Source organism: Vicugna pacos, chromosome 17 (genome assembly GCF_048564905.1).
Source record: "Vicugna pacos chromosome 17, VicPac4, whole genome shotgun sequence".
NCBI classification, from domain to species: domain Eukaryota; kingdom Metazoa; phylum Chordata; class Mammalia; order Artiodactyla; family Camelidae; genus Vicugna; species Vicugna pacos.
Genome location: NC_133003.1, coordinates 17,968,873 through 17,995,476, shown reverse-complemented (window position 1 = coordinate 17,995,476; position 26,604 = coordinate 17,968,873). Strand labels below are relative to the sequence as shown.

The 26,604-nt window shown below is 37.8% G+C and overlaps 1 protein-coding gene across 2 annotated transcripts in view; it reads right to left on the bottom strand.

Annotated features, from left to right (window-relative positions):
- TOPAZ1 (testis and ovary specific TOPAZ 1) overlaps positions 1-25,353 on the bottom strand; it is a 53,280-nt gene extending 27,927 nt beyond the window's left edge. Inside the window, exons 1-9 of one of the 2 annotated variants that reach the window (XM_072940787.1) lie at positions 25,005-25,353; positions 22,067-24,530; positions 16,489-16,550; positions 15,623-15,750; positions 8,173-8,237; positions 6,329-6,474; positions 4,634-4,719; positions 3,611-3,736; positions 2,528-2,591 (exon numbers count right to left, since the gene is read on the bottom strand). In XM_072940787.1, coding sequence (XP_072796888.1) covers positions 2,528-2,591; positions 3,611-3,736; positions 4,634-4,719; positions 6,329-6,474; positions 8,173-8,237; positions 15,623-15,750; positions 16,489-16,550; positions 22,067-24,530; positions 25,005-25,353 — 3,490 coding nt within the window. The remainder of the gene's footprint in view (positions 1-2,527; positions 2,592-3,610; positions 3,737-4,633; positions 4,720-6,328; positions 6,475-8,172; positions 8,238-15,622; positions 15,751-16,488; positions 16,551-22,066; positions 24,531-25,004) is intronic. The other variant, XM_072940788.1, reaches the window with a different exon arrangement.
- Positions 25,354-26,604: the final 1,251 nt, after the last annotated feature.

Here is a 26,604-nt window from a genome sequence, read left to right as displayed (position 1 = left end):
AACTCCAACATCTTTTTTTTTTTTCAGAATCTTTAGGATTTTCTACATACAAGGTCATATCATCTGCAAACAGATAATGTATTCTTCCTTTCCAAAATGGATGTGTTTTATTTCTTTGCCTTTTTTAATTGCTCACACTAGAACTTCCATTTCTATGTTGAATAGAAGTGGTGAAAACAGGCATCCTTGCCTTGTTCCTGATCTTAGAGGAAAAGCTTCTATCTAGTCTTTTGCCATTAACTATGGTGTTTGTGTGGGCTCTTCGCATATGGCTTTTTAAATGTTGAGGTAGTTTCCTCTTTCTTCCTAGTTATTTTTGTGTGTGTGTGTCTGTTTATCATGAAAGGGTGTTGAATCTTCTCAAATGCTTTTTGAATATCAATTGAGGTGAGGCATAACTGCCTGTCATGTGGCTGGGGCTAAGGGATGGGTAGCCGCTACCATGCTAAGAGTAGAAATTGACTGAAATGAACAACCTACTGTTCAAGTTTTCCCCCGGAAGCTGTAAGCCTTCAACAGACTCCAGAGTTCCAAAGTAATTATATTAGACAGATTTTGCCAGTGCAACTATTGTCTAGATGGGGAGAAAGATTCTTGGTGCTACCTACTCTGCCGTCTTCCTACAGTGCTTTTTAAAAAAGCTTTGTCAATTCATAAAGCCACTTCGATTAACTTGTAAGAACGACTCTCTCATTTGATTAGCAGTACACAATTCTGGTGAACCAGTAACACTGGATTTTCCTCTCCAGATCTCTTTCTAATTCTCATAAGAGGAAATAATGTTCATGCCTCTGTAAAGAGCTGACTGGACTCTTGTTATTAAAAATTAGAATATGTTGTGTACATCACCAATGGTAAATTTAAAATATTTGAAGCTAATAGCTTTCTTAAATTTAAATTTATATGATCAAAGCTGTATCTTTTGTGCTTCCCTTGGTTACTTTCAGCTATAGAAATGATCAACTTTCAAAAAAATCTGAGAAAATCTTAATTTTTTCTACTGAACTACCAATATATTATATTGATCCATTTTGAAGTATGCTAAGCAGTAGTAGTTTTTCAAATGTTTTTAGTCATAAAACTTCTGGAAAAAATTTTATGTGGAAATTCAAATATAAACAGATAGAAATGATCCCACGGATACAGAGGGGAATGGGGAGTCCTACCCACTCAGTACCTCCCCTTGTGAACTAGGTGGTTCCTGAGGGCTCTCTGTAACTACACCTTATACCAGTGGTATTTAGAGTCTCTTTCTAAGCTGCTATCCAGTTATCCTAACATCATTCATAAAATGAGTCTTCCTTCCCAAACCCTATGGTTCTTCTAAACACTAAACATCTTTTTATATAATGTTGAGTTTATTCTGAGCTATCTGTTCCACTAATCTAAGTTTCTATTTTCACATCAAACATAATTTACACAGATTCTTGTTAACTTCCTGCATTTATTTTTCATTATGGGTTTTTGTTTTCTGTATTTGCTGTTCTAAAACTAAATTCACATGTATTTTTTCCTATTCTTGTACTGGATATTTATATAATCAGAATTATATTTTGGGGAGTTTTGCATTTTTTTCCATGTCACCCTCTTCTTCCACATCTCATGTTATGGAATTATTTCTGGAATATAAATGTTCATCCACATCTAATCATGTGTAGCTTCTTCTGCTTGACTATCACAACCCCTCAGGTGACAGATATATTCCCTATACAGGCTCCTATTACTTACACCTCAACTACTTCCTCCTTGTTACAGCTGGACTAGGTCCAGATCACCAGCTTCCTCAGATGCTTCCTCTAATCCTTGGGGAGATAGCATCACCAGCAAAGCAAACTTGTCAGAGATTTTGTTTTCAGCCAATGAGATTTTAAGCAGATGAATATGAAGCTAAAGTGTTCTATTACCATTTATGTGGCTTTGGTAGCTGTGTCAGGGTGACAACTATAAAGCTTGGTGCCTTCCTCTTAGGACTCATCATACAGTAGGGGAGATGGGAGCACAGAATGGAATGAGGCTATGGAGTCAGATAAGGGCCTAATAGAGGAGGTAATCCTATTTCCTATGACTAAGCTTTGAAAGATGAATAGGTCTTTGCTATGGGCAAAGCGGATGAAAGAAAGGCATCCTGGGTAGAGAGAGGCAGCCTGGCCTGTTATGGGAACTGTACAGAATGATGGATGGTGCATCGGCTATAAGGGGTAAGTACAAAAAGAGAAGGATGGAGAAAAGAAGCAGGGAAGATCCAGTTTCTGAAAGATCCCTTCAGAAAGATTTTAAGCCAATTAACAATAAAAATTTCTATATCATGAAAATATTAGTATATAAGGGAATCATACATGGATAATAACTTTTTATTAACCAAAATGCCACACTTACTATTAATCCAAAGACCATGAGAGCCACTCTAAGGCATTCAGTTTTCATACTTAAAAGTACTGAATTTACTTTCAAACTGTAAGACAATATAGCGCATTATTTGAAACACTCACATCAATGAATTTATAGTAATCATTCCAGTGTCTCATACCTGCACGTTGTAGCAAACACAGCTCGTCGATACTTATATATTTCTTAAACACATCCATGCAAACCTATAAAAGTCATGGAAAATATGAAATTACCTTTTTATACTTCACAGAAACTACACAAATTTCAGTCCTATATTTATGCTTATTTCAATTTTTTAAAGTGAATTTAAAACAATGGAAAATGATGTTAGGTTACCTAAGATTTGAAATGCATACTGAATTCATTACAAAAACCTTATTTAGAGAAGCTCTGTCAAAGAAATAGTCAAGGAGACAGTCAAGATTAGCAAGCAATTGCGGAAGAGAGGTGCAAAATATATATATATATCTCCAACAACAAGTCTGTATCCAGAATATATAGAGGACTATTAAGATGGGTAAGAAAAAGACAATCCTACAGAATTTAGGCAAAATATTTGGATATTTACAGAAAGGGGATATTCAAACATCCAATAAACATTTTGAAAGATGCTCAGCTTCATCAATCATCAGGGAAGGATCACTCCCCACCCACCAGAATGACTTACATTAAAAGGCTGATAATATCAAGAGCTGGTGAGGATGCGAAGCAACCAGAACTCTCAGACATTGCTGGAGAGTGTAATTTGGTAAACCACTTTGGAAATCTGTCTGTCAGTATGTACTAAAGTTGAACATATGCAGACTCTTTGATCACGTAATTGTAGTTTTAAGTATAACCCATCAGAATGTGTACATATGCTCACCAAAAGACATGCAAAGCACCAATGGCACCACTACTGAATTTACCAAATTTAGAAACCACCCATCAAAAGTAGTATTTATCAACAAAACAAATTTTGATATACTCACAAAAGAACATTCAATATTATACAGCAATGAGAAAGAAATGTCTACAATTAGATAAAAAATACAGATGAATTTCAAAAATACTGAGCAAAAGAAGCCAGAGACAAAAGAATACAGATTGTAAAATTCCATTTATATAAAACACAAAACCAGGCAAAGCTCATCGATTAGGAGCTGATGAAAATCTGAATTAAAACGTATGACTGAGATGGTTATTAAGACAATCTCTACTTCAATGACTTAACATACTTTACCTTTTCATCCCCTTGCTCAGGCACATGAGCAAACTTGCATTGTAATCGCTCACAGCCACGTAATGTATTAAAATGAAACTTGCAGTATCTATGGGGTATCATCAATCCTAGGGGCTTCTGGAACATCTAGAAAATTAGACAAATTTTCCTTCTGTGTTAATTGTAAAACACTTACTACGATCAAGTGAGAAAGTATTTGAAGCAACCAGAAGTATTATATACCTAAAACAGTATCATGATAAATTGCTTGCCAGCTAGATAAAACAAAAACTCCAATCAAGTTGTATTTTTAAAAATAATGAAAAGAACACACTTTAAAGCTATCTGTCTGAATTTTTGCAATTTTCTTTAGTGTAAAACTTGTATTTCACCAAAGTTACTAGCTTTACTTTACATGTTTTGAAATTTATACATTCCCTCCTCCTTCTCATGTACCTGCCCTTTACTTTTATAAAAACTTAATTCTATTATTATATGCATATTTCAGATGCATTTATTAAAACCAAAATTTCCTTAGCTTTTCTGATTAACAGAAAAAGGCAAGACAAACAAGTTGCTACAGTATAGCACAGGGAACTATATTCAGTATCTTCCAATAACCTATAATGAAAAAGAATATGTACATATATTTATGACTGAACCACTATACTGTGCACCAGAAACTAACACAACACTGTAAATTAACCAAACTTAAAAAAAAAAAAAGGCAAATGAGTGAAAGCTTTTTACGGCAAGTTTTTCCCATCAACTGCTTTATATCGCTAGCTTTCCTCCTTCATTACAGGGAACTATTCATCTTGTATTTTGTTTTGAATATCCCAACCTCTACCCTTCTGCCTTAAACCTCTTTTATTGTTTGTGAATATCCTCTGAAATGCTACTCATTTTCTTCCCCTTACCACCAACCCCAATTTAAAAATCCATAAAATGTCCAGAACTGCTTAAAAATGATAGGGAAATACAACCAGAAAGCCCCAAAGTATCTGCTTTATAAGGTTTTTTTTTTTTAAATGGGGCACTTACCCCTATATTTTTTTCCCTGTTAAATATTTCACAAATTTCAGGGTTCTGCAGCTTTAGGAGAGAATGTTTTCCTGGAAATCTGAAATCTAGAAATCATTAAGAATGCCATTACACTCCAATATGTTACAACTTACTCCTTTCATAACTATGAAACAGATGACCACTACTATCTGCTTTAAAGTTTCACTTTGGACTACTCATGCTCAATTCACAGAATGCTACCACGGTGTGTTCCTGTGAAACACAGGATAACTTACATCTCAGGTGTTCTTTAAAGTATCTAGATCTGAATTTAACATTTTAAATTCATTATAAGCTGAAGATACTTTCAGTTTTTTTTTTTGATAAGACTTGAGAGTCTGTGGTTTATTTATTTTTTTTAATTTTTAGTGGGGGAGGTAGGTAGGTTTATTTATTTAGTTAGTTTTTAATGGAGATACTGGGGATTTAACCCAGGACCCCATGCATGCTAAGCATGTGCTCTACCACTTGAGCTATACCCTACCCATGAAAATACTTTCTCAAAAGCCTTACATGGCAGCAGTGAGGACTGTATTCAAATGATTGTCTCTAAGTTAAACAAATATTGCACACAATAAACCTTTCTTAGGAAAAAAGAACTACTGACAAACCCAGGTGCTATGGACTAAACTGTGTCCCCCCAGAATTCAGATGTTGAAGCCTTAACCCCCAATGTGACTGTATTTGGAGTTAGGGCCTTTTATGGAAGTAAAAAAATGGAGTTATAAAAATGAGGCCTTGATCTGATAGAATTAGTGTCCTGATAAGTGACACCGGAGAGCTTTCTTTCTCTCCGTGCGCGGGCACCAAGGAAAGGCCATGTGAAGACTTAGTGAAAAGGCTGTCGTCTGAAAGCCAGGACTGAGCCAGAAACTGAGCCTACCAGAACCTTGATCTTGGAATTCTAACCTTCAGAACTGTATGAAATGACTATCTGTTGTTTAAACTACCCAGTCTGTGGTGTTTTGTTACCGCAGCCCAGGGAGACTGCTGCACCAGGCATCATTATCCTCCAATGTTGGTCTTTTAAAATGAGAGTTAGGATATTTAAAATTTATTTTTCCTAAAGATAAGACAAATAAAAATGCTTTTTTATCTTAAATGATTTCATTTTTCACTTTTGCAGCATCAGATATAATTTGGGACAAACTGAAGTTTCTGCCGCATAGCTGTGCGGTACTTTTCATTATGAAAGCTGTAAAGCTTTTTAAGACAAAACATGTGATCCTCATGGGCTGGGTGCTACAGGACACAACACAAGGCGGCATGAGGTCAGTAATGTGAGGCACAGAAGAGCTAGGTGTGAGCCACACAAGCGAACTTTATTGTTGTTAAATATAGTCTTCAATCAAGCTTATTTTGTTCATAGCATTATGAATTATCAAAAAAAAACCCTCACACAAATTCTAAAGTACACTTTAAATTTCTAAAACACTCAAATAAATATGAATATTTTAGGTATAAACTTACCTGTACTACCACTATCACATAAATACAGATATCTCAGAAGTTGTTCCATCAAAAGTACTGAACAAAGGTACACAAATCTTCTAATCTTAACATATCCTACATTTGTTTCAACTTTTTTCTTAACTTTCTGTTTTTGGTGGAAAAATCTCCTGTATCATTTCTTTATTTTCAAAAGCCAATAGCATTGTATTAAGAAAACTGTACCATTCATCCAGGGCTTCAGCAGAGTGTCTTCTTGATGAGCACTTACAGTCAAAGGCGGCACTGGCACTGAAAAGTACAGAGGTTTGGGGCCCAGTGCTGCTAAGTGACATTCACCAACCATAATCTCAGTATTTTTAGAATCACCACTGTGTGAGCAGAAAAAACAAACAAAATCAGAATTTAAATTTATTCTAAAAATGTTAAAGTAATGAGAATCAAATAAGTAGAAATGCAACCTAATGACATGTATGTTCCACACACTGTGCTGCATACTACAGCCATATACTGTGATTCTTTAATGTTTTCAATAGGTTGTTCCTGCCTTCTTAACTAGAAAACCAGTACTTATTAAATGGCTGGGGTAGGGGTAAGAGTGGGGTGGTGGGGTTAAAATTACAGCAAAGTGTTTCTGATCATGCCAAAGAGTCTGAGAAGGAACTGGACTAGTGTCTGAATCCAGAAAAGATCATCCAACAATTCTATTAACAGTGCAACAAGATAAATAAGTGACAAGTATATATATTAAATGTATACATGTACTTGAGATCTTCCTTTGGGAACAAGGTATAAGAAATGTATTGTTCTAGAATGTTCATTTAAACAGCTTTGACTATATTCTAATATGTGAGATCCTACATAACCAATTAATCTGGATGTCACTTACCTAGAAAATAAATAACTTAAGCAAGAGGGAAGGTGAAAAGTACCTCGAAGCTAACAGATATAAATGAATTTACTTTGTTGGAGAAGGACTTGTACCCTCACTCAGATACTAAAACATTTTATCTTAAAAACAATTCTAATAAGATTTTTCAGCTGGGGTTCCTTGGGCCAGGGGAGAATAAAAATAGTAAGAAGAGGAGCCAGTGCTCTTAACAGTTGAAACTTAGCATTGATGGAATTTAAAATTTTTGACTGGAAGACGAAACCTGGGGTGATGGAGTGACTTGCCCCACGTCATACTTCAATGTCATTATGGCAGAGCCAAGGTGATGACAAAACTCTGCAGGCTGCAACTACTTTGTCTGTAAGCAAAATATTTTTGATAGGAAAAGAAAAAGTTAACCTCACTACCTTTGCTTTTTCTTTAAGATCTCCAATGGTCATGAATCATACTGAGCTTCTATGCCAATCTAATTCTTATCTAGGCTTCTCCTTAACATAATGTTATGTAACATAATGAGCATGTAGCAGGATTAGCTAGTGACTTAGGTGAAACACAGACTGATGGATCCCATTTGCAGAGTTTCTGATTCAGTAGGTCAGGGGTGGGACCAAATAATTACTGACAAGTTCCCACATGATGCTGGTACTCCAAGGATCACACTTTGAAAAACACTGTATTAAAGGGACTTACATGTATTTGTCACCTGACTTGACTGTGCCTTGCCTCAACAGCAAAACGGGGGTACAGAACGGATCAAATGATCTCCAAGTTATCCTCTGAATCTAAATTTTGTATCCATATATGTTCTAGTGAGTGCACTTAACTGTCAGTACTAATCACTGCAGACATGGAAGATACCTGCAAACTGCACTGTTCATCTGATTTCAGCTATTCTTACCTTCATAAAAGTCACATACACATCTTTCTTCTTTTATCACTATTCCTTTCTCAAAAAATATTTTAATGGCTCAAAATGCCTAATTAGTGACAACTTTAAGGTAACTAACAATACACCTGACATCTGGATACACCTGACACATTAGTTAAATAATATCCATGTACTGTTTATGGCATAGTAGCCCAAGCATATACAGCAGAGAACGAAAAATATGCCTCAAGATATAAATTGCATGAATGACTCTTCTAACATCATATAATTAAAAATTACATTACAGACCTTTTGCAAACTTCGTAAGTATTTTCTTTTTCGTCTTGAATGGTCACCTTGTCTGAAAATCTACACTGTGAAGAGATTACAGTTAAAAAGTATAAGTGAGTATCTTTGCATTCATTATTAGGCTATGAGGCTTATCAGACCAGAATGTATTAGATGTTAATTCAACAATTAGCTTATGGCCAACCCAGAAAACAGTTCAACTCTACATCATTTAAAATAGTCAATACTGATTTAAAAATTTCCACTGTTGAGAAAAATTAACACAAATCAATACATTTTCCCAGCTTTTGATATCATCCTTAATTATGCAAGCTACCATTTCAAATTATTGTAGACAATTAAACTTATGTTTCTTTTCATTCAGGGAAAAATGCTTTGAGTGACTTTTATTTTTAGGTGGTATTTATGAACATAAATTTAGTTTTCATTAGAAATGTTTTTATGTATTTTAAACATCATTGTATTAAAATACAATTGGTGTTTTGGGAATTGTGATTTTCTAACTATAAGAAAGTCATACAAGCTCAATACTAGACTTTTGAAAAAACAGGCACCAAGAAAACAAACCCCTACCCTAAATCATCCATCATTTGGGCAGCTAGAGATACCCACTTATATTTTACTTTATACCTTTCTAATCTTTTTTAAAGTACATAATTATATTTCACAATAATGGTATATATTATACATACTATCACAACGTTTAGGAAGAACACTACAAAAATCAACTGAGAAACACAAAACATTAACAAACAGAAAGATATATCATGTTCTCGGATGAGAATATTAAAAGCTAAAAAAGTTAACTCCCCCCAAATTAATCTGTAGATTTTAAAAACTACCTTACAATGCGAATTTAAAGCTCTCTTAGAAGACTTTAATAGCCAAAAATATTTTAATTTATAATACATCTTAATATCTTTTAAAGCAAGCCTTCCTTATTGTTTTTATTTTAAAAATAATTGACAGTATGTAATTGGCACAGGCCATGAGCAATTAATGAAACAAAAGAGAAGAAAAGGAATCACTCCATACTTATAAATGGAAAATATTAGAAATGGCATTTGAAATTTGTGAGGAAATGATGCAATAAATAGTAGCAGAACAACAGGCTAGTTGATTGGATAGAAAATAAGCTTGGTACCAATTTACCATATTACAAACAACTTTAGGTTCATTAAACATTTAAATGTAAGAAATACTGGTCAAAAATAAAACAGAGATGAGTATTTATATAATCTGGAGGGTGGAGAAAGCCTAGACTTGACACCAAAGGCAGAAACTGCGAGTTATGATATCAACGCATTTAAAGATTGTTTTTTTTTCCCCCTGTACATTTTTGATTTTGTTTGTTTTTGGGGGTGAGGTAATTAGGTTCATTTATTTTATTTTTAATGGAGGTACTGGGGATCGAATCTGGGACCACATACATGCTAAGCATGCACTCTACCACTGAGTTACACCCTCCCCCCCCAACAGGTTTGAATACAAACATTTAAAACATTTCCATATACTAAGAGAATACAAAGTACACGAAAGCCATCTGTCAAAACAGAAAGGTTATATTGTTTCTACATTCTTTCTCCCAAGATAAAATCTAGATTTATACTGCTAAAAATTTAAACATAATAAATAACACCAAAAAGATATGGGTGAAATTTTTTAATCCTAAAATGGGGAAGGTTTTTCTAAATATGACTCATAACTTAAAAAATCATAATAATAAAACTGATACATTTGACTAAATAAAAATAAAAAGCTCCTTCAAAATAAAAAGTTCCTAAACCAAGTCAAACATAAATGAAAAACAGGAAAAAGTATGGCAACATAAAACAAAGAACAAATATGTTTAATATGCGAAAAGTTCTTACAAATTAAAAAAAAAAATCCCAGAAGAAAAATGGCCAAAGGACATAAAAAAGTTCACAGAAGAAAATGTAAATGGCTTTTACACATGCTAAAAGATGCTTAACTAGACTCATAAAACAAAAGCAAATTAAAATTAAAAGTCATTTGTAAAAATGTACAGATGGACAAAAATTAAAAAATTCTAATACTGAGTTGTGAGTGTGTGGGGGAGAGAAGTGTCATTTTCATACGATGTTGCTGGGAATATAAATCAAAGCAATCTCTATGTAGGACAATCTGAAAATTCTACTTCTAAGAATTAATCCAAAAATGCTTGCACATTTGCAAAATGCCTTATGCTCAAGGATGCATAATGCAACAATGTTAAAATAGCAAAAAATGGGAACAAACCAAGTGTCCATCAATAGTGGAACTTGTTAAATAGAGTACAGCCATACAACAGATAATTACATAATTATAAAAAGCAAAACATCATTACATACATGGAAAGGAAACATTCTCTATTATCTATTAAATTAAAAAAAGATAAAAAATGGTATGCTATCATTTGTATAAAATTAAAAATACCTAATAGGTCCACTTTGAGAAATGGCAAATAAGTACATCTTATTGGACTGATCCTTCTGCAGTAACAACTATAAACCCGAGATAAAATATAAAAAAATCTGCCTGAAAACATTGGAGAGATACGAAAAGGAGGCAGAATCAGAAGGGAAGTCTACACTTGGAAAGAGAGGATGACACTGGGTAACAGTCCTGTTTTTCTGGCTTTATTCCTGAAGGCAGGCCTTAGTTGGAACCATTTGGGAAGGCCAAATATTTGCCCTACTGACACAAAGAACCAGAAGGCAAAATTTAGGGCAAAGTCAGAAACTGGGAAGTGAGGTTGGGAATCCTGGAAAGGAAAGAGTCTAAGGTAGGAAGCCCCCAAAACTGCTTTCAACTTGGTCCAAATCTCTAAAACTGACCCTTGAACTACACCTTTGTAAGGCAGACTCCAAACAACTCAGCTAACACTAAAACAACACAGTAAACATTTCTACTGCCTGCTACCACAGGGTAAGTAACCTGGAGGCTGAGTCCACCCAAGTTAAAACTTAAGCAAGCAATTACCAGATAGCCCAGCAATGGCAGACCTGGGCATTTATTTCAAAATAGCAAAATTATAGACACGGAAAACATATTAACGGTTGCTAAGGTTACAGCTGTTGGGGTAGGGAGGGAGGTGAGACTAAGGGGCAGCATAAAGAATATCTCTGTAGTGACAGAATAATTATCTTGATGGCAACGGTGGCTACAAAAATCTGCACTTCATAAAATATACAGAACTATACCCACTCACTGTACTAATATCAGATTTCTGCTTCTGATATTGTGCTTTAAGATGTAATCATAGGGGAAAAGTACTTTTGCGACTTCCTGTGAATTTATAATTGTTTCAAAACAAATATTAAAAAGTACACTAGCATTTTAACCATCTGGGGCTGAAAACTAGAATCATTAAGCAATTACTACCATGGCAAATCTAAAAATTGTTACATGTGGATTCTGGGTATAACTGATACACAAGAGAAAGAAAAAACAAGGTCTTTGGAAAAGACAAATAAGGAAACATTTCTAAAAATTTACAGAAAACCATACATAAAAGCAGAAAAGGGGTAGGCTAGGCTATGTCCTTCCTGTAAGTCAACCTATTTGCCCTCTAAAGTTCCTAAAATGTTAGGTGAGAGATGGATAAAAGTTTGTTGATTCCCAAATTTAGGAGACAGATATCTTAAAGACAAGTATCGCTGTCAGGGTCATGTATTTTCTGGAGCTGGTACTCTGAAGCTTACCATGGGATCAGAAGGATAAAGGAATCATTCCCCTTCCCTTGAACAAATCCAGGAAGTAGTACCAGACTAGGAAGCAGCTAAATGATTTTGTGGATTATTTTTAAAAGAGCTAATATTGAAAACAGTCTACATCTTTAAAATATTTACAGTGTTAGAAACTCAGTGTGTTCTGGCAAACGTCTCCTAAAATCTGCCCTTGCAGAATTGAATGGATTAAGTCCTCTCTTCAGCTTTAAGAAGAACAGAGCATAAACTGTTTACTTTTTTAATGCTTTAGAGCAAGGGTTGGCAAGCTATGGCTTGCAGGCTGCCTGTTTTTGTAAATAAAGATTTATTTGAACACAGCAATTCACACTGTTTACATCCCGTCTATGGCTTCTTTCTTGTTACAATAGCAGAGTTGAGTGGCTGCAACAGCAACCACATGGCCCACAAAGCCAGACAAGTATTTACTGTCTAGTCTTTTAAAGAAAAGGTTTGCTGACCTCTGCTACAGAGTCAAAGAACTCTGCTGTGTGACCATGGACAAGATTTTGAGTCTAAGTCTCTGTTTTTTCATCTGTAAAGAGAAATAACAGTACACACCTCATGTGCACTAAAGAATTAATTTAGTAAGTCTGGATTGTCTATATGCTGTACAGTAAAGGCTTGCCCCTTGACCTGCTCCTCAGAGGTAACTTCTAAGCCCTTGGAATATGCTGCCTGATAAGTGTATCTTTGTTAACCTGGGGGTCTGGGGTCACACCAGATAGTGTACACTAACAATGTAATTTATGATAGGGGCCTTGAGCCTCTCCAGAGAGCCTATGCTAACAACGTAATTTATGATGGAGAATTTGAGCCACATGGTAAGAGGTCAACCTCTGGAGGGACTGGAGACTGAGTGATTAAGGTCAGTCATGCAGGTGGTCAGCCATGCCTAAGTGGCCAACAGAAGCCCTGACCAGGGTTCAGGCAAGCCCCACTGGCTAGCAATATTCTGTGTTGCTATATGTCACTCCTGGGAGAAGCAAGCAGTGTCCACATGACTCTACTGGGAAAGAACAACCAGAAGCTTGTGCCCAATTTCTCCAGTGCTCTGTCCTATGTGACTCTATCTTTTGCTGATTTTAAACTGTCTTCTTTCACTGTGATAAATTGTAACCTTGAGTATAACACCTTTGCTAATCTCTGTGAGTTCTTCTAGCAAATTATGGAACTTGAGGGTGGTCTTGGGAACCCCTGAACAGCACTTCCAGATATTACAGGTAAGTGCTAAGTCTCCAGCAGTGGCTGGCTGCCATTTAATAAAGCTTCAGTACATACTGGCCCTTACCATCAAACCACTGAGATTCTTATTCACGCTACAGGACACTTCCGGCACTTCAGGACTCCCTTCAAATTCACATTCAGTACCCATTCAACAATCACTTGTGCTATTACTCTGTATCAGCCATACTGCTCTTGGTGCTAAAGATTCATTTGTAAGCAAAATGGACAAAAATCCTTGCCTTCATAAAGTTTCATTCTAGCAGGAGGAGGCAAACATAAATAAGCAAATATATATAGAATGTCAGACCGTGTTAAGTACCAGAAAGGGGAATATGAAATGTTGGGAGAAGGGAGAACACTGGAATTTTAGGTTGGCTGGCCAGGGGAAATCTCCCTGAGAAGATGAAATTTGAGCAAAGAAGTGAAAGAAACAAGAAAGTTAGCTTTATCATTTTTTAGGAGATAAAATGGCAAAGGCAAAGGCCCCAAAGCGGGAGAGGGCCTGCTGTGTTCCAAGAGCAGCAAGGAGGCTAATGCGGTCAGAGCGAAATGGGTAAGGAGAGGAGTTGAAGAGGTCAGAGAGGTAACGAGGTGGGGAAGGGTAAAGGGAATAGATACAGGGCCACGCAGGTCACAGAAAGGACTGTGGCTTTGAATCAGAGTATTAAAAGCCATTGGAGAGTTTGAAGCAGAAGACTGACATGACCTAATTTATGCTGTGCTGAGAATAAACTACAAGCGAGCAATATTAGAAGCAGGAAATCTGTTAGGAGGCTGCTGCAGTAATTCAGGCAGGCGATTATATCAGGCTGAGACTGTGCGGTGTGGGCAGGACTGATGGAAAGTGGACAATTTCTAGACATCATCTGAAGGTAAAGCCTGCAGGATTTCCTTATAGTCTGGATATGGAGTGAGAGAAAAAGAAAGAAAGGAAATCCAAGATTTTGAGCCTAAGTAATTTATAGAGCTGCCATCAATAGAAAAGGGGAAAACTACAGGAAGGGCTGGTTTGTGGTAGGAAAGGGGGTATAAAACAGTTCAGTTTTGACCATATTAAATGTGAGATGCCTAGTTGGACATCCAAGGGGAAAAATCAAGTAGGCAACCAGTCACAAAGGTCTGCAGTTCAGAGAAGAAGTTCAAGATCGAGATATCAACTTGAAAGTCTTAGCACATAGGTGGCATTGAATGCAATGAGGTTGGATGAGACCATGTAAGGAGCAACTCTAGACAGGAAAAAAGAACAGATGCACAGTCTCGGCCCTGGGTCACTCCAACATGTAGAGATTAGGGACATCGGGAGAGGGCAGCAAATCCAACTGGGAAGTTGCAGACAGACAGAAAACCAGGCACGTATGTTTATCCTGGAAGTCATGTGAAAAAAGTTTTGATGTTAACACTGGTGACAGATTGAGTCAGACTGAGACTGAACTATGGCCATTAGATTCAGCAACAAGGAGGTCACTGGAGAGTTTAAGAAGGGTAGTTTTGATGGGGGTGAAGACAAATATCTTTGAAACTGGAGGAGAGAAACTGGAGCTAGTGGGTCTAGACAAGCCTTTGGAGAAACAGGATGACAGCTGAAAAGGAAAATGGGACCATGAAAGGGTTTTTTGGTTTTTATCTGAAGTTGGGAGAAAAGCATGCTTATGTTGACGGGAATGATCTAGTAAGGAAAGGAGAATTACTGGAGCAATTATTTTGAGAGAGAAGAGGTGGATTCTAGCACACAGGTGAAGAGAACAGCCTTGGCCTGTTCATCCACTGCAGCAGAAGTGAAGCTAGTGTTCTGGGGACAGATGCAGAGGGGTGGGCTAATGTACTGGCAGGAACTTAGGAAGTTCTTTTCCAATTATTTCAATTTTCTTGATGAAGTAGGAACCTAGGCTGTTAGCTGTGAGGATGAATGAGGAGGAAGATGGACAAAGAAGAAAGTATGGAATAGTTGCCTAGGAGTCAAATTCTTCAAAAGGTTAATAAACATTATCTGGCAAATAACTGACACCCCAAGTTTTCCCCATCTCATACACCAGTGGTGCATTCCAACATCGGCTTAGGTTTAGCTCGAATTCCTATGCCTCTTACATCTGTGGTCGCGTAACTGACGCTTGCATTCACAGCACTCAGGTACTATGACATTCTAAATCTCAATCAAGATGAGATGATATTCAGTAAATGTGTTTAATGAGGCAGGAAAATACCTAACAATTTAGAAAGATTTACATAGGTTTGAGAGGAACTGCAGGATACTAAAAAGCTAAATGTATAATTAAACAGTACACCCCATTTTCTCAGACAAGTCAAACTCTTAACACTGTGGTAATGCAAAGCAGCCAGCAATATATTCCATGGTCAGAATGCTGTGATTCTTTTCCTCAAGAAAAAGGAGTTACACTTGTCATCTGACAGCAGTGTTACCATAAACTTCTATACTTACAACTACTTGGATCAAGAAATTAAAAAAAAAAAAAAAAAACCAAAAGACTCCCTCATACCTTTTCATCCAAATCTGAGCTTTTTGTGTGTTCACTGAAGTCCCCCAGTTTTTCATCTTCAGAGGTCTCATTAGTAACTTCTCCCAAGGGAATGCCTGCATCTTTGGAATCATGTTTTAGCTCATCTGCTGAAAAGAAATAATATTCAACTGCAGAAACTTTAAATGACAAAATAACCAAGTCATTTAAAGATTGTTCTAAAAATGAGTTAGAATTCAGAGACTCTTTTAAAGTCCAATGTGACAAATATGAAGTAGAGTTTTCAGCAAATTATACATTTATTCCTCCCTCTCTATCAAAATAACTCCATTATATGGTATAAAAAGAATTGCCAGTAAGACAAAATTGAGACATATCAAGATAAATTTAAGACTCTTTCTTGGTTATGTCCAGCTATTTCCAATATATTTTTAAAACTTGAAAGTTGAAGTAAAATTAACTTTCAAATTAAGTTATTTCCTGTAAAGATCCAGTTACCTGAACTTATGATTAGCTGTTAATTACAGAAAATTTTAAAAAGGACTCAGACTTACAATGTGGTAAAGCTTAAATATATATTTCAATTTCAAAATAAGATTACAAAAATTGCTAAGGCCAGTTACCTATCTTTTGTAGATAAAGATACTATCTGTATAACTAAAGATACTAATAAATAACTTATTTATTAAATAACCAACTAGACAATTTCTCAAAATCTGATCTGACAACTAGGCAATTAAAACTGAGGAAAACTGACAAACTGTAAAACGTGCTTAACAGACTCTAAAATGAAAATCTTCCTATTTTAATGAATTCATTTTGACTAGGCCTCAACAGAGATACATAAATAGCTCAATACTGCACGTTGTGCAAATGTTGAATTCTACCTGCTGACAAGGAAGCACAGATCTCTGACTTCATCAACCCAGGATCCAGGACAGGAGGTTCTCTATTACAAAGCAAGCAGAGCTTAAACATTAGAATACACTCCTGCAGAACCATCCACTCCTCTTAAACATTATACACTACTGGCTGTAGCAGCTGGTGAACACGAGCTCTAGTTCTCCAAGGCGGGAGTCTGTCCTGGGACAGCACACCACCAAGATGCTTCATCTGGCTCTTTAATCACTTGTGCTGCAACTGTATGGAGCGCTGCCGTCTGAACTCTTACTCAGAGAGAACTGATGACTGCATGTGTCAAGCATTTAAAACACTTTTAAGTATTACATCAATGTAGTATGTTTCCACTTCTACTCTCAAGCGTGTGCATGTATGTCTTGCTGCCAATGGAAAAAGAAGACGGCTGGAAAGCAGTTTGAGTCTGTTTCTGCAGTCTCTGAAGACAACATACGGTCTGAAGGTTATGGTCATGGAGATCAGAGTTAGACCAAGCTGGGTTCAAATACTGTTCTGCCACTTACTGTGTCAACTGTAGCACAATTATTTAACTTCTTTGAGTTTAACCATATCTGTAAAATGAGAATGCCACCTCCCCATAAGGTTATTGTGAGGATTAAATGAGATAAAATGTTCTCAAAGCCAATGGCATAGGCTCAACAAATGAAAACTACATCTACAGGAGTCCCTCAAAAACAAATGGCCAAACATTGTTCATTTTTAAAAACTTAAGACAAAAATGTATAAAAGTACACTGAATAAAATATAATAAACATCCATAATCTCACCATTTATTCACTTAATAAGTGGGTTTTATTAAACCTGTCCTACAACTGCTCATTGGTTCAGGATTACTTCCTAGCCAAGAAAGAAAATAAAACATTTTATATATACTGTTCTTTGAGGTCTTTGGAAAACATGAAGTATTTTTTTTCCCTCAACATAAACCCTAGAAACAATGAGAAGCTGTTGGAGGAGGCACCTGAGAGGACGTAACTGCCAGCTGACCTGTGAGCTGGATCCAAGCAATCTGGGGCTCCCCGTCCCCTCCCCCATCCTGGGGATGTGTGTTCTGTCTGTCTTCCCCATGCTAGAAGCTGCCCCAGGACACAGCCTTGATAGTAAGGTGTTGTTGGGACCATCTGGATCGTATACATGGCTGAACCCACTCAAGGCTTCAATGCAAACTTTTGAGATTCCAGGGACTGGAATGGAGATCTACTCATCTTGCAGCTTCCCAAGACAAGCCGTGTGTGTAAGTTCCCTTGCTTACTAAACCTGTCACCTACCAATCTGGAGTGGTTTGCCTCTTTCTTCGGTCTCCACCTGCCCTCTGCGTGCGTGCATGTGTGTGGCGTGTGTGTGTAGAGGGGGTGGTGAGGAAGTGGGGGCAGTTTCAGATTACATTTAGAAGCCCCTGAGGTTGCAAATTATCACAAGTATACAGTTTAAAGAATGGGAAAATAAAAACACAAACAAGACACATATATACACAAATTTCCACCCCCAATTCCTACCTCTTGACTCATGTCTACTTGAGTACCTCCATTTCAGTATTTCAAAGGTCTCTTCAAATGAACATGTCTAAATTTGCCCTTATGACCAATATTGCACCATGATCCTGCCTCTTTTCATCAGAGAATTGTAATGCCCTGCTTTGAAATAAGAGAAACCGGATATAATCTTTAACTTCTACCTCTGACCTTGCTCCCATCTGATTGACCAATCTTCACTTTCTGAACCTGTCTCAAATCCACTTCCACTTCTAGCTGAAGTCACCATGTCCTTTTGGTCTAATTATTACAATAGCTCCCCGCCAATTTATTCTCCACACCAGACTATAATGATTTTTAAAATGTAAATCTTATCAAATGCTTTACTTAAAAAGTCCTTCAGTGAATCTCTATATGCTCTCAGGATAAAGTTCAAATCCGTCATGAATTCTAGTTTATCCAGGATGATCCGTTCATGCCTGTTATTCTGGCATAGTGATTATTAATAGCTCCTCATTTCCCTTCTAAATGTTTTGCAATTCCGAAGATCAGTTCTAGGGTTATCCTATTTACAAAGCTCTGCACAACAGACCTTTCTGCATATTCGGTAGCTTCATTTCTCGCCACCTGACCACTAAACCACGGGATGTTATTTCTGACTCTCGGCTGTTACGTGTTCTTCCCTGGGGACCTTCCGATAGGCTATTCCTTCCCCTCACTTTTCTCCTCTGAACTTGTCTTCATCTATTGGCTAGTTCCTACTCATTCTTTAGTGTTCATCTTAAACATCACTTTGACCAGGAGGCCTTTAACATCTTGCACTTCTCTCACCATATTTTATGTATTCGCTTAATCATCTGCCTTCCTTGCTAGACTAAAAGCTCTGTGAGAACAAGGTTCTGTGTGTTGAGTTGTTCTCCACACACTGAGCACCTAACGCCCTCCTGGCCAGACTCTAGGGAGACCCAAATGAAGATGCCCCTTTCCTGTCTAGGAACTCGTAGTATTGGAAGAGGTGCACATAAAGAAGACATAACATACAGAGATGTGTGCCAAGAGAACTATTACAACAAACCCCTAGAATAACAACTCAGGTGTGACTTAAAGGACAACTGAATGAAGAGAAAGGAACTTTCAGATAAAGAAATATATGTAAAAGGATTCAAATGCATGACACATTTTGGAAACAGTGAGCTGCCTGCTCTGCTTATCTTTTATTAACATCTCACCTCACTTTCCTCCCCACCAACACCATAGCTGCCTAAGAGAAAATGGATGCAGAGCCACTAAAGAGCTATACAAAGTCATGCCAAGCAATTTAGACTCTACCCTCAGGTGGCTGAAAGCCACTGGAGCACTGTAAGCAGTCACTGGCAGATCAATTTCTATTTCAAAATATTACTATGGAGGAGGATATACTACTAGAGTTCAAGAAGATTAACAAGGAGCTAACTGCAATAACCCAGAAGGAATATGAATAAGTTGGTAGCAGTGAGAACTGAGAGAAAGGAAAAACCAGGAGAGATATTAAGGTAATAGCAGGAATAGGATAAGTGACAATAAATAGAGAAGAACTGAGGGGTGTTTCTGCAGTTTCTAATTATCCTGAAAGTTACATTCATAAACAGGTATAGATCCAGACACACAGAAGGTTATTCTTCAAAAAAAAAAAAACAACAAAATAAAAAACCCAGAAGACATAAATAGGTACAGCAAGTGTACTGCTCTCATTTCAAAGTATTGTGATAGTATTTTTAATATTGCTGGTATAGTTTGTAACGGTGAGAAATATTTTACTATGAATAACTAAGTTACAAAGAAGGTAAAATTGCACGTCACTTTTGTTGGAAGTAATGTTTGTTCTGAATTTGAAAGACACAAGACACAAAAAATTTAAATTCACCTAACTAAGAAAAAAATAGACAAAACTGCAATCCCCATAAATATTTTACAGTTTTGCATTACTGGAGTAGAAAGTTACAGTTCTGCCTTGATGGAGCAGAAAGGGGAAAAAAAAAAGGGCAGAAGGAGGAAAGGAGAGAAGCAGACTTGGGTGAGGCTACAGAACATAGGGATGCAAAAGAGAAAATCTGAGCAAATAGGAGAGGAGAGTAAGACAGGCTTCTGGAGAATGACACAGATTACAGCAAGTTTATTCTCTACCAGAGCATTTTTCAAGGGGTTGATGAAATCTAATGGGTTGCAACCAGGATTTCTTAATAAAATAGAATAAAATATAAAATATGATAATGCACCACTTACAGTAAGGAAAAATATTGTTTTTATAAATCTATTATTGTTCATAAATACATAGATTCAGCAATTCCTTCAGTTTCACCTCAGGCCCTTCTCCCCTCAGTTAAGTGTAAATAAAATTAAATGTTTTTCCTAAAAAATGGCATGATTCAATTTTTCTAAGATTATATCCACATATATGCATAAACAGGAGTCTGGAATGATGCACACAAATTGTGAGTAATTAATTGGTTATTTTGGGTGGTGAGACTTCCTCCCTTTTACACTTTTAATATAGTGAATATGTACCATTTTTATAAAATCAGCCATTATTCTAAGAAAAGAAAGAATAAAAAACAAACTTCATGCCCAGTTCACACTTGTCTCTATCTTTGGCTGTAGCTCATTGTCAACATCTTGTTAGTTAACAGAGATGTTTGCTCTTGAATGAGGGGTTTGCTCTAGTTTCCCTTTGTATTCCTCAAAGGAAGCACAGTGTAACAAGAGTTACAAGCACTTTTAATAACTATCCTTTATTGACTTCTTACTGCTCATCCAGTGCCACACCAAAACCTTTCCCATTCATTCACTGATTTAATCCTCACAACCCTAAGGCAAGTACTTTCCCTTTTCACAGATAAGGTAAAATAATTTACCTAAAAGGTCACACAGCTACTAGGGCAGGAAGATTCAAAAACCTAGGTCAGATTATAAAGGTAACATTCTTAACCACTGATTTTAGAGTAAGACAGGCTTGGGTTCAAATCTAGATTCTGCTACTAGTAGTGTGACCCTGGACAAGTGACAACTTGTCATCTTCATTTTTTTTCCACCTTCAAAATAGGCAGATTATCATCCTTCCTCATTACACTATTTTAAAAAATAATCTTGGTCTTTCCTTTGGGGGTAAGTTACAAGTTCTTGTAACCCCAAGAATATCAGGAAGAATATAATATCACAAATGTTAACTAAAATGTATAACTACCAGAGAAATTTAAGTCATGTGACATTGAATCTTAGTGGAAAGTGTTTCCATGTTTCCTTTTGAGTCTGTTCACAAAACATTCCAATATTCAAGTATTGTGATGTACAAATATAAATCAGAGCTTGAGAACTACAAAAATCTAGTAAAACAGGGCATAATATTAAATAAAATTTGGGGCAACTAGATAGATCAAGTTCCAACAACACAAAGGTTTATTACTTGGTTCCATTTAGTTGCCTCAGGCAAACTCATTCTCTTTAGGGCTAAATCATCATTTAAAATCATCACCTTAAAAGTAAAACCATGAGAAAATGTTAAGATTTTTTCCCTCTGAAAATTAGTTTAACTTTTTATTCTACTTTCAAGTCCTAATTCAAATAAACTTTTCCAAGGCTTCTCTGTCCCCTGAAAAATAAGTTTTTACCTCACAAGGAAAATGGGTTAAAATACACAGTACTGTTCTTAATAAGTAACTTGGCTGAAATAAGTCTATCTGCATATTGATAATAATTTAAAAACATATGAAAGTATATTTAATTGACTTTTGAAAGAAGCAATGTAAGTAATTGAAAAGGTCACTTTATAAATCACCATTTAAAATTCTGAACAGCTAATCTGCTCCATCATAATTGCAAGGATATATATAATTGTTTTATTTCAATCCTAAGTTTTAGCATAATGACATTTCCAGGTCCCAGCAATAATATACTGTATTACATTTAATAAGTAACTAGGTTAAAAAAAATAACGGAGCTTCAATGATCACTGAATAAATTAGCGACACCTAAGAGCAGAAAGTGCTTTTGAAACCCTCAACAATAATCTCCACCAAAAGGTATACTTGAACATGCATACCTCAAGTCATCGCTTGGTTCTTTTTTTCCTGGAAGCTCCACATGCTTGGAGTCTGTTGACTGGTGCTCTTCAGCAACTTTGGGCTCCTGGCTTATCGTGGGAACCTCTGAAGTAAATGAGAGCTCCCCTTCATTGGAGACTCCAAAGAGGTCCGGGTCGTCTTGAATTACATCAATTAAGAGGACATCATCTTCATATGCTTTAAGAATATCTGGAAACCCAACTTTAATTTCTGAGAAGTTCTTAGTCATTTTTCTACCACTGACTTCAGAGGAAACTGGTTTGAACGTTTCTTGTTCATTGGAACCGAAGGCAGGACTTTTCTCTATATACCCAGGACCACAAGAAGAAGTATTATTTTCAACTGGGAGAGAAACAGCTTCCTTATTAGAAACAATATTGCCTGGTTTAGAGATGTGGTTAGATGGTTTATTATTACCTTGCGTTAAAAAGCTTGGAGAAATACAGGAATCCTTACGGCCGTATAAGTTGGAACAGCTTTGCATTGGGATTACACTACTTCGTATGCTCAAAGTCTGAGGTCTTGAAGTTACTGTGGTGACATTTTCTTTAGTCCTATTCTGCCTTACCTCTGCTCCAGACAAATTGTCAAGAAGTTCTAGGGGACTATACACTTCTCTCTCCGATGACTTGGCATTTATTTCTTTTCTTTTTTCTGTTCTATTCTTAAGCAAAGGAATTTTAAAATTAGTCAGCCGCCCTGTGTTCAACATCTTCACGAAGTCTGGAACCACAAGTGTTTGCTTAGCAATACATGCTTTTCGATGAATAGGTTTGCCTCTGGAGTTATCTGCTTCCTGACCATCCTGGGAAGCCACTGTCAAAGTAGGCTTTGTTAAATTCCCTCTATCTTTTTTTTCACTTCCTGTCAAGTTTTGAGTCACGTTCGTTAACTGAGTATCTTCAGTAGGATTAGAAACTACTTCTGACCCACTTCTGCTCGGTTCCTCTAACTTCATTTTTTTATCATCATTGATTATAGGTTCCTTCATAACCATTAAAGTAGATTCTACTGTAGAGACTGAAGATAAACAATTTAAATCCAAATCCAATTTTTCTCTACTTGAAGATTCACTGTTTGTTTCTATTATGGAACTTTGTAGCATTAACTTGGAGTCAATTAAGTGAGTTTGATTTGTTTGGTGTTTAAGAAAATCATCTTGCCTAAAACTTTCCCGAGACTCAGGAAGAAAGTTAAAATTTGACTGTGGCAAGGAAGCCCTTTTCCAACACCAGGCAGATGTTCTAGCACAGGAATAACAAGGCCAAGTTCTTTTGCCCGTCATTGGTATTGTTCTGCGACAGCTTAACTTAGATTCTTCACCTTCATTCTTCAAGTCTTCCCTCGAGGATCTTCTTTCAATAGGGTAGCGATTGCTAGGTGATTCCATTATTGAGCTTTTCATCGACTTAGAACACTCTTCTGGATCCATGCCTTTACATCCTAAGGACTCGGAAGCATTCTTCATTTCTTCTTTCAAAAGTGGCTCTAGGGTTTTCTGGAACATAGCATTTACGTGATGTTCAGGACTTGGTTTTTTTCCTTCTAATCCTGGAAGACTTAACAAATGATCCGTTGCTGACAGTGAGTCATGGTTTACTTTTCTCAAAACTTTTAAAGGACTTTTTTTATCCTCTAAAGTCTCTGCTTCTTTAACTTCAGCACCTGTTTGGCTTTCTGGTAACACCAGCTCAGACTTGTTATACACACTAGAGAACTTCATCTCAATAACCATTTCATCTCCTTTTTCAGATACCTTCATCCTTTTTCTGGGTTTTCTCCCAACATTGCTCTCCTCTACTGAGTTTTTATTTTTTTCACTCAGGAGGCAGGAAAGCAAGCCATTATTTTTACTTTGGTATAAATCACTTTCTTCTAGCAATAACTTATTATCTCCCATTAAGTTTTCTTCAGTTTGTAAAAGCTGAGGAATAGTCGTGTCGCTCTTAGCTGCAAGACTCCTAGGACTTTCTTTCTTTAACTTTGAGGTATTTTCTGATACATGTATATATCCACCACCAGGTTTAGGTGCAAGGTTATTTTCATCATTACAACCCTTGGAATGGGGGAAACAACTGCAATCAGGTAATTTTAAAATGGGATTATTTTCTACTCCAGGTGACAAGCTGTTACAAGAATATTTCGGAGTATTCTTGTACAGTTCATCTTGCAATTCAATCGTAATATTTTGTGGAGCCTTATTTTCAGTTATTTCGAGAGGTGGGCTTTCTAAGCTTTTAAGTTTTTTAATTCGAATTCTTCTTTTCATACCTTCTACCAAACCTTCCTTACCCAAAGGCTGCAAGAAAGCCATACTTTGACATTCATTGCATTCCACTGTTTGGAAAGATTCCGAACTGGTTAATGATTCCTTTCTTACCAGGTCAATCCCTGGCTGTAGAGCATCACTTGAGGCTTCAGTAACTTTTCTTTTTTCCTTGGCTGAGCAAAACAACAAAACATACCACAAAAGATTTTATATTGAGGAAGAAAAAGCAGTATCACTTAAAATAAAAAATACTGTGAAGTCATCCTTTTTTTTTTTAATTTCCCCAAATAGCTGTATGGAAACATTTATTTGTTTTTAAATCAAAGATTTAATTTCTATTAAAGAACTACATACAAACCTGTATAAGTTCTAAGGCAGCTAAATAACCTCTAGTATTATCATCATATCACACTAGTCAAAGTGAATCACTAAGAGGACCTCCCCTCACAGAACTTCTGACCAAGGGATCTCAACGGGGCAAACACCTTTTAAGGGAACCCCTGTTCCCCCCTCCCCACCCTTCTCCTGGTCAACCGTGTGTATCAGTAAAGCCCACTCAGATTCAAGGGAAACACTAGAGGTAAAACATGGATGGAGAGGAAGGGGTGCAAAGGCTAGCAAGGGGTGACCCCTCAGTGCTGTCTTACTCTGTCTTCCGGATTGCAATGGGAGCTCCGCCTCCTTCGCTGCTTCTAGGCCCTGCTGGTCCGACTGGTCTGAAGGGTCCGCTTGGCCTCTCGGCCCCTCCACTCGCCGCCTTGCCGAGGCCTTCCCAGCCCTGGACGCCTCACCCGACTGGTCACTGTTCACCTCTTCTCTCCCAGACGCCCGGGCCACCATCCTCCTGTTTTGCTTGCTCTCCTCACGCGCCCCGGCCTCAGGGCCGCCGCCTCCCGCTTCGCCTGGCCCTGGACGCCGCCCTCGCCTCCTCGAGCCTCGCGTGTCGCCTCCACGTCCCAGGGCCGGCGTGCGGCCCGAGGGCGGTGGCCGCCGCATCTCCCCGGGCAGCAGGTCTGCTCGCAGAGGCCCGCCGCTCCCGCTCGCAGGAGCCCACCCGCCACGCGAAGGCTGCTGCCTCCGACAGGCACCTGAAGCCCTCAGTCCCGCCCCGCGCAGCCCGCCACCTAGGCCCTGGGACCGGAAGCGGAAGTGGGCCCGCGTGGCGCGGCCCGGGCAGGCGCGGGGGTGGGGGGTGCGGGGTGGGGGGTGCGGGGTGGGGCGTGGGAGGGCCCAACGGCGGAAGGACCGCGAGCCTCTGAGGCCCGAGCCTCTGTGGCCTCGCTGCGCTGCGGTGGGGGGGCTACCCCCGCCCCGTGGCCTTCCACTGGGCTGAACCCTCCGGAACGATTCAGGAGCCTTGCTACCTCCTGCCTCTCGAGGCCTGGTTGCCCCCACACACCAAGTGGCTTCTAACTCCACCCAGATCTTCTGGGGTTACTTTCTATCTGCCTTCCCGACATCCTAAAGGCACTTCAAGCTCCAGTTGTGCAGAACTGATCTTACCTTTACTCACGGGCTTGCCCCTCCTATGTTGATGGATGCACCACCATCTACCCAGTTGTGTAAGCCAGAAACCTAGAAACCATCAGGGGATATGCTTCTTTCCACTTCACTCCCCACATCCACATCCATTAGGTTGCTTGATTCGGTTTTCTGTGTTCATTGGCCACTCACCTTGACTCTGGCTCTCAGATTCTGACTGATCTCCTGCTTCAGCCTCCTAAATTTTATTGATGCCTCCATCCTTGTGCTGTTCCAGTCAGCTTCTACCTGCTGCCAGGCTTTGCCCCTCCAATGAAAGGGTATCCTGGCATTTCGCAGCTTGACCCTTCATGACCTCCTTTGCTCAAAGACTGAAACTAACTGAAAGTCCAAATTCTTTAGTGTGGTATTTCTGTTATGGCCCCTGAATATTTAATTTTGTCTGTAGGGGAAAAGTTGTGCTTGGTGGAAATTTATCACTCTTCTGCATTACCTGATTCTGATTCCATGGGAGCTATTTTACAACTATGTAAGTTGCAAATCAGTGGTAGCAATGCAAAATAATGGTCTATCGACACCCAAATTCTCTCCTACAGAAGTTTAATTGTCTTCTCACCCTCTTTGGAAGAAGCTAGTTTCACCTCCACATGCACATTGGTTTCAATATTCCTGACCTATAAATGTGTCTGTTCTTTGGAGCTATCTTATGAGCCAGTGAGAAAATCTGCCTGTTGAGAAAAATCTTTAACACATTCATGTTTACAC